Raw genomic sequence first — 8,754 nt, 5'->3', positions numbered from 1 at the left:
CACCCCCATCTCTCCGGGCTCAGACCTTGCATCTGAGGGGATGACCCCAGCTCCCAGGCTGCTGGGAGAGGTCCAGACCATAGCGTGTATGAGGATGTGTTGGCAAAGGTGGCCTGGGGACCCTAGGGGCCCTGACATTTCTCCAACTACTGAGCCGCCTGAAGGAGGGCATCAGCACTGCTGGCCCACAGCCCACACCCTGGGCAGTTCAGCAATGAGGCGGGACCCTGAACTGACAGCTGCAGAGAGCAGAGTGGTGCATCCTGAGGGGGAAGCCCAGGTATATGAGAAGGGTCAGATGCAGCCCCAGTGGCCGGGCAGACCAGGAGGGGCCAAGAGTGGGGTGAAGAGGTACAGGCTGGGGGAGGGGAGAGGACAGGGTCACGACGGGCACATCGCGCACAGCTCCTCTGTGCTGGATCTCCGGAGGGAGAACTGCTGCCTCACTGCCCGCTCTACCCTAAGCCATTCGACAGCGCAGTCCATGGATGAGAAAACTGAGGCTCAGAAAGGGGAAGGGACTTGTCAGGATCCCAGAGTAAGACGCCAAGCCGGCTCCAGGGGAACCAGCTCTGGAGAACTGCCAAAGACCCAGGGCTGCGTCCACCTCCGTTCCACCTGGGGACCCTCCTGCCAGGCCTGTGACTGGGCGTGGGACCCCTGGCAGGGAGGCCATGCCACGCCTCAGGCTCCCCCAAATGCTGTTCCCCGGGGCTGGCTGAGCTGGCTCGGGATCCCCAGGAGCAGAACTGGGGGGAGGGGATGGGGACAAGCCCATGAGGTGGCACCTTGTCCTTGGAGAGGCTGAAGAGAATGCTGCTGTTCTTGCTATGAGCGAGGATGTGTGACACTGAGGTCTGATGTCCCTTCATCAGCCACACGGGACTTTTTGAGAGGAAAGGGTTCCACAGGCGGATGAGGGAGTCATAGCCACCAGTCACTGGGGTGAAGACACAGTGTCAGCCAGCTGGGGCCTCCATGGGGACTTCTCTCCAGGGCCAGGATCAGACCCAGCAGGCTTGCCAGATGAGGGCTCACCACCATCCACCATGACTCTTCCCTCCTACCCTGGCCCCCACCCATCCCACACCTCTGTGCCTGTGAGCAGGCAAGCTGGGCAGGAGTGGAGGCCAGTGAGGCTGGTGCTGCAGGCCTGCTCCTGGCTCTGGTGGTCCCTATCTCCCACAGCCCTCACCCCAGCTTTGCCGGACTAGCAGCTTCCGAGTGACTTGAAGATGACTTACCCAGGAAGCTCTTGTCCGGGCAGTAATCAAAGCACAGAATCCCTTTTCTTAAATTCAGCACTGACCACCTACAACATCGAAGGGGAAGGGCTACAGGGCTAGTCACGCCCCTTCCCAGGACAGGAGTGGCCCCAGAAACTGCCCAGGGCTCCACCTGAAGCCAATGCAGGGCTCAGCTCCACAGGCAAAGCAGCAGTCTGGTCTCAGCCCTGAGCCCACAGCTAGCAGGGAGGTGCGACTCCTTACGATCAGAGGCCACCTGGCCTCATGCCAAGGGAGGACCCGACTTGGTTCACACCAACTGTGCTGGGACAGGCATCCTTCCATTCATGACATGAACCAAGAAAACGGGCTCCGAGGCGGGAGGGGAAGGAGGCTCCTGGGCACCATGCCTGGCTACACGGTGGCCCAGGTGCTGGGTGCTATCTCCCGGTCACCCAGCCCTCACGTGACGCAGAGGAGTGGCACCAACCCTGCTGTACCAGGGATGAAGACACCAGAAGAGGTTAAGGCGTCTCCGAGCCGCACAGCGAGTGAGCGGTGGGGTCTCCAGGGTTCAGGACACACTTCCCAGAAACATGGCGTCTGGCAGAACAACAGAAACAGGAAGGACACTCGCCCCTTGCCTGGCCCTTCTCCCCTGACGCAGGCCCACAGGCACCCACCCTGGGGGAAGGAGCATCCCGATCTCTGAAGATGGGACACAGAAGAGTCTGCACACATAGGCCTCCCTGGGCCCCTGGGACTCAGGTCACCCCCTTGTGTAACCGTTCTTCTACAGAGCTACCCACGCTCACCAGACTGAGCATAAAGCACACAGCTTTCCCATCTCTCCAGGTCTTTTCTGAAGGTTCCCATGTCACATAAAACATATTAAACAGATGAGCTATGCTTTTCTCTTGTTATTGTTTCTTCTGCTACTGGGGCTCAGTTATGAACCCTACGGCGGGTGAAGAAATAACATTACTTCTCCCCTACAGGGGTCAAGATTTAGATCCAACCGGACTCGGTAGAAGACTAAGCAACCAATCACCCAGGACAGGAAGAGGCTTCGCAGAGCGGGTGGGGCTCAGAGGGCCAGGGCGACCCAGACAGGAGAAGAAGGTCAGGGTCCAGCGGACCTCACAGGCCCAGAGCCCTGGACACCCTGTGCCTCCCCTGTGCTGTTTCCTCTCATTCACAGCATCCTGCCCTGCCAGCTCCTTCCACGTAGCTCTCCCTTCAAAATTCAACTCAGGCCGCAAACGGTGGCTCACATCTGTAATCCCAGCACTTTGCAAGGCCAAGGAGGAAGGATTGCTTGAGGCCAGAAGTTCAAGACCAGCCGGGGCAACATAGTAAGATCTAGTCTCTATGAAAAACAAAAAAACTAGCCAGGTGTGGTGGTGTACACCTGCAATCCCAGCTACTTGAACCCGGGAGTTCAAGGCTACAGTGAATTATAATTGTGCCACTGCACTCCAGCCTGGGCAACAGAATGAATCCTGTCTCTAAAAAGTAAAAACAAAAACAAACAAAACAAAGCAAAAACCCTCTAACACACATGCCCTGCCCTGGCTCCTCCACCTCCCTCTGGGGACCCACATCAGTTCCTGGGTGTCATCCCGGATGCATAATGGCCGCCTTTCCATCATCCAGCCAGGCCCCGAGTCTTTCCCCCGACCCACAACACCTACAGTCTCCAGTGACCCAGGCCACTGGATCAACCTCTGTGAGTCCCTTCACCTCCACTCCACAGTCACAGGAATTCCTCTAAAAGTCAAAGCCTCAAGAGCATGGCCAAGCACAGGTATTTCATCTGTTGTCAAATCAGAATGCCTTCTTCCACGCTTGTACGTGCAGAAAGATATTCCGGAAGAACTGTCACAAAACGTCCCGGGCTGATCCACTCACTCACTCAACAGAGGTTTACCAGACCCTGCTCCCACCAGAGGGCCAGAGGCTTTGATGTGAAGCCCCGTCATCAGGAGCGTTCCTCCCGGAGGGAAGCAGCACAAGCAAGGCCATGGACAGAGAGGCAGGGAGGCGGATGCTGAACAGATCATGGCAGTCCTGAGGGAAACGACAGGGAGGGACCTGTGACGGAGGCCGGAGGATGGAGGCTCGCTTTGCCAGCCTCTCTGAGGAGGGTACAGGGAAGCTGAGGCCTGAGGATGAGCAGGAACCGGCTGTGGGCAGAGCTCAGGGCATGGGCACGGCTGCAAGGGCACAAGGCTGGAGTGGCAGGGGTGGGGGGCAGAGGGAAGGGCATGAGAAGACGTGGGGGAGCCTGGTGGGCCTGACCACACTGCCCCAGCTGGGAGCCACCAAAGGCTCCAGCCAGGGCCTGGACAGATGGGACCAGGAGGTAGCTGATGTACAAGGACAGTGACTGGAAGGAAGACTACTACAAGCGTTCAGGCAGGAGATGACAGTGACTCCAACGAGGCAGTAGGGACAGACAGGAGAGAAGGGGCCATGGGGGAGCTGACCTGGGTCAGTTCACACAATATGCACCCACTCCCACATCAGATCAGGTCCTGGCTCTAACCACCAGACTCAGGTGGGGCCAGCCACAGGAAGCCAGCCCTTGGGCCACTGCCTTGGAGGCTGGGGCCGACTCCAGGGACAGATTTGGGCTGGAGAGGACAAGCCCTATCTGCAGAGGCCAAGCCCTAGATGGCATCTCCAAAACAGGACATCAGCAGGCAGTCGATGGTGCCACCTGCCGGCCTTTGTCCTGTACTACACTCAGACAAGAAGGAAGGGTGTGTGAGTGCGTGTGTGCGTGTGGTTGGGCATCCGTGTGCATGCGTGTATGCATGTGTAGGAGTGTGCGTGCATGTGTGTGCATGTGTGCACATATATGCACGTGTGCGTGCGTGTGTGTGTGCATGCGTGTGTTCTCCAACTGGCTGCAAAAATACATATCCAATTCCTCCACCTCACTCTCCAGGCCAACTCGGGGCCACCAGTCTGTGCAGCCCGAGTTACTGCAGTGGCCTCCTCTTGCTGTCCCCCACCCCCTTCCTGCCCACATACACACTACTTATGATATGTTGGCTCATACTGGCCTTCTGCACAAAACCATCCCAGACCTTACTTATATCTGATTCCAGTAACTATAAGACAATATTCTGAGACACCTGGGGAAATAGTCATTTGGACTGGCGCTAGATGGCCTAAATAATCATTTGTATTTTTTATTGTTTTTCTATTTTAAAATAGAATCATTTTGTCTATTTTTTCTATTTTTGTATGTGTTTGAAATTTTCATAATGAAAATGTTCATTTAAAAAAGCAAGAGCAGCCAGGCTTGGTGGCTCAGACTGTAATCCCAGCGCTTTGGGAGGCCGAGGTGAGTGGATTGCTTGAGCCCGTGGGTTCGAGACCCACCTGGGCAACTTGGCGAGACCTCATCTCTACAATAAATAAAAAATTAGCCGGGTTTGGTAGCGCGCGCCTGTAGTTCCAGCTACTTGGAAGGCTGAGCGGAAGGATCGCCGGAGCCCAGCAGGTCGAGGCTGTGGTGGCCAGGAGCGGCCACTGCACTCCCGTCTGGGCAACAGAGTGAGACTCCAACTCAAAAAAAAAAAAAAAGCAAGAGCATGCCAAGTAGAGCGGAGCAGTACACAGGCCCTCAAGGAGGCCATTAGAGCAGGGAAGAGGCAAAGAGGCCAGGGAGGTGGCAGTCTAGCCCATGGAGCTCTTCCGGCCCTGGTGAAGCAATCCCGGCGTCCTCCTGCCATTGGACCCAGTAAGACAAGATCTGAAGAAAACAGGTGTCCTGTGCACAAGGTAACACCACCACAACGCAGAGAGTGGCCTCACAAGCCAGCTCCCAGCATACTCCTGCCCCACGGCCCCACCCAAGGCACTGAAGCCACCACTGAAACTCCCCCAACCCCTGGCATCAGATGTTCTCAGAGGCCCTCCTCCCCCACAGTGAGCTCCAGGAGTGTACACAGAGCACGGACCCCTTCAAAAGGCACTGGACGTCCCATGAGCCCAGGGTCACACCCCAGCACAAGTGTCTGCTCCTAGACACTCACGCCTCTCCCTCAGCCTCAGGTTTCCCACCTGTAAAATGAGGAGCTGGACTGAACTAGCCTCAGCATCTCAGGATTGAGTTATTCTTGGCAGCGAGCCAGGACAGAAAGGGACAAACAGGGACAAGGCCCAGATGGCCCTCGGTCTCCTCCAGCTGCTCCCCAACACAGGCCTCAATTCTCACCATTCACCCCAGAAGACTCACGAGTCGGTCTGCAGAGGAGCCAAGTGTCCCAGAGCCAAGGGCTTGAGCCAGGAGCCTCCCCAGGAAGGGAGGGAAGCTGCAGGGGAGAGGCCCCGCTGGAACGCTCCTCAGAGAAAGCACCCCTTATGGGTTGCGTGCTGGAAAGACACACCAAAATTGCAGAAGTGGGGGTCTCTGACAGCAGGGCAAGGGGTGGGAGCCAAGGGCCTAGACTCCAGCCTCATGCACGAAGCATTCATGTTTCACATGGACGATACACTTCACATATACATGTGTGACTAATACCTGATTTTTCAAAAGAAAATTAAAACACTCACCCTGGGGTAGAGGAATCTAGAATGAAGGAAACAGACTGGAACCATCTCTAAAGACTAAGTGTCACCAGTCCACTGAACACATGCCACATAGAGCATTCGCGCAAGTAACCCTTGAGGGGAGTGAAGTATGTGTTGTCATCACCCCCGTTTACAAGTGAGGAAACTGAGGCTCACAGACAGGTCACTTGCACTCATTCCTGCACTCAGAGACTGCCTGCTTGCTGCATGCCAAGCCGGCTTCTCTGCTAAGTGTTGCATATAAATCGCAGGATAAAAGAGCCTGTTGCAGCCAGGTGTGGTGGCTCACGCTTGTACTTTGGGAGGCTGAGGCGAGAGGATGCCCGAGTCCAGGGCAACTGGGCAAGACTCCATCTCTACAATAAATAAAAAAGTAGCCAGGTGTGGTGGTATGCACCTGTAGTTCCAGGTACTTGGAAGGCTGAGGCAAAGGATCACCTGAGCCTAGCAGGTCAAGGCTTCAGTGGCCGTGAGCATGCCACTGCACTCCAGCCTGGGCGACAGAGTGAGACTCCAACACAAAAAAAGCCTGTTGCAGTCTCATTGCCACTGGTGGGAATGCAGGAATGATGACTAAAACCAGACTCTGCAGCCCATACTCCATTGCAAACCCTGGCTGGCCCATAGGATATGCACTGCCTCCCTGGTCCTGGCAAGACCTGTCAGATGCTGCAGGCTCTCTGGAGACGCTGCTAATCCAGAAGTGGGTCTCTCTCAGGAGGGGCGCCCCTCACTCCCACCTGCAAGGTCTAGGTCTGGAGAGGGGGGTTCCTCACTTGGGTTTCTCAGAGGCTTTGGATGACAATATTGTCAGCACCAGAGAGGACTTCTCAGTGGCCGAGGAAGAGATCACCAGTTTCAGCTGGGGGACAAACTTGACCTGCTGACACCAGTTGGGATGGAGAGCCTGAGGAAACAGCGACAGTAGCAAGAGGTCCAGCCCAAGGACAGCGCTCCAGAAGGGGGCAGGTGTTGGGGGCTGAGGGGACCAGGAGAGCAGTAAGTCTGATGCCCTTCTCCCGGAGATCACAGAGTGATAGTGTCTGCAGTCCCAGTTAGGTCCTATGGCCAGGAGTGGTGGCCATCACCTGTTACTGCAAGGCTTAAAAGCACTCAAGTCTACCTTCATTTGAACTCACACCTTGTAAGTGGGCAGACAGGCAAGGTCAGGCCCACACTGCTATCACTCTCCCACGGGGGTGGAAAAGATGGGTCTGAGCCTACCCAGGCCATGGTCCAGCTAGCCACAGAGAGTACTCGCTGTGGAGAGGTCTGTGCCCCTGGCCCACTACTGTCCCCAGCCCACCACCACCCCCATGCTTGTCAGGATGTGGCACGCTCACAGGAGAATGGAGTGAGTGAGAATGTGTTCTCCACTGCCACGTGGACAACAAAAGGGTGGCACACGGTAGAAGGGCAGACGGGGCTGATGCTTCAGCTCTGCTCTACGACTGGGATGATGCTTGGCCTTCTGATCCAGAGATTTTCTCTCTGGGACAAGAGAGGATGTGGTGGAACCAGCTCATCCAACATTGATCAGTGCTTTCTATGTGCAGGCTCTGAGCTAGTGTCTGTCACAAGGAAGGCACGAATCCAAGGCACCAAATGAGACCTGGACACTGAGCAACTTGGAGGAGAACCCTGCCTGAGATGAGATCCCACAGAAGGCAGGAGAGGAGGAGAGACCAGTGCTGGCCTCCTCCTGAGAGGATCACAGGCCCTGAATGATGCAACCTGTTCTAAAGGGAGCACCCAGGAGCCTGGTCCACCCAACTCATGCCCGCTTTGAGTGTCTCATTCATCTGTTCAACAAATGCACTGGGAGCTCACCGCACCCCAGTCAATGTTTCAGGCACTGGAGACACCACAGAGCACAAAGTCCCTGTCTTCGAGGAACTGTCCACCCTGTGGGGGGATAGGCTGAGAAATCAGTGGATGATCAAGAAAAGCTGGAGGGTGGCTAGCACTGCAGGGTGCAGGGATGAAGGCCAGTGGACACAGGGCTGCCTGGGGTGGCTGGGTGGGACCTGAAGGAAGCAGAGTGGAGTATGGGTGCCTGGCAAAGAGCCGTGCAACTGAAGGTGCAGCCTGCACTCAGGCCCAGGCGGGACAGGGCTCTGTGGCCAGCCAGGGAGGCTGCATTTCCACAGCAGAGTGTGAGGAGGAGATCGGTGGAAAACAAGACTCAAGCCTGCAAGTCAGGGGCCGGGTCACCCACATGCCCTGATGACCAAGGAAGGACTTGAGAGGCTGCTCCCCACGTAGTGAAAAGCTACCGGTGACACGACTGTTTCCAACTTATGATTCCTCTGGCTCTGGAGACAGCGCTGCGTGGAAGAAGAGGTGGGGAACCAACCAGAAGCCACTGCAGCAACCCAGGTGAAAAGAGGCGTTGGCCAGGCCTGGGCTCAGCAGACAGTGGCAAGAGAGACACGGCCACACCTGGGAAATACATATTCCGCAGACAGTGCCGACAGGGCCCACAGCTGCCTCAACCCACTCCCGGAACCGAGCCCTGAGGGTTAAGGCCAAACCCACTTTGCATGGTGCACGTCACTAGTTGTCATGGTAACAAGCTAAGGAAAGCTCCAACTTACCTTCAGTCGATAACTCCTATGCAAAGTGGACTTCTCATTTAAGAGTTTCCGCACAGAAACTTTGATCCAGTGATCTGAGAGGGGAGAAAACTGTGGTCCATATCACCAGCTTTCTGCCTCTGCCGGACAAGCATAACCTCCAAGATAACTCGAGCTGGTCTGCAGTTCCTGTGCTTCACAAAGGGCTTCTCTGAGCAGACACTCCTGGGTGCCTCATCAGAGTGCCCCTGCCAGCTCATAGCAGACCTAAAATCAGATTTCAGGGTCACTCACACTTCCCAGGTGCTGTAATCTACATGCCATGCTGATCGTCCACTAGGGAGCTCCAACTCTGCTCGAGTGGA

At 56.0% G+C, this 8,754-nt stretch overlaps 1 protein-coding gene across 1 annotated transcript in view; it reads right to left on the bottom strand.

Annotated features, from left to right (window-relative positions):
- Positions 1-8,484, bottom strand: part of EFCAB8 (EF-hand calcium binding domain 8) — a gene marked incomplete at its 5' end in the record, with an annotated part of 58,255 nt that extends 49,771 nt beyond the window's left edge. The window contains 4 exon segments of the mRNA XM_021711487.1: positions 789-940; positions 1,245-1,312; positions 6,590-6,720; positions 8,411-8,484. Of these exon segments, the coding sequence (XP_021567162.1) occupies positions 789-940; positions 1,245-1,312; positions 6,590-6,720; positions 8,411-8,484 (425 nt within the window).
- Between the last annotated feature and the right edge of the window lie 270 nt (positions 8,485-8,754).

This window comes from Carlito syrichta, unplaced genomic scaffold (genome assembly GCF_000164805.1).
Source record: "Carlito syrichta isolate Samal-C Ts95f unplaced genomic scaffold, Tarsius_syrichta-2.0.1 Scaffold302319, whole genome shotgun sequence".
NCBI classification, from domain to species: domain Eukaryota; kingdom Metazoa; phylum Chordata; class Mammalia; order Primates; family Tarsiidae; genus Carlito; species Carlito syrichta.
The sequence above is the reverse complement of the archived record's forward strand: the minus strand, read 5'-3'. Positions and strand labels throughout refer to the sequence as shown.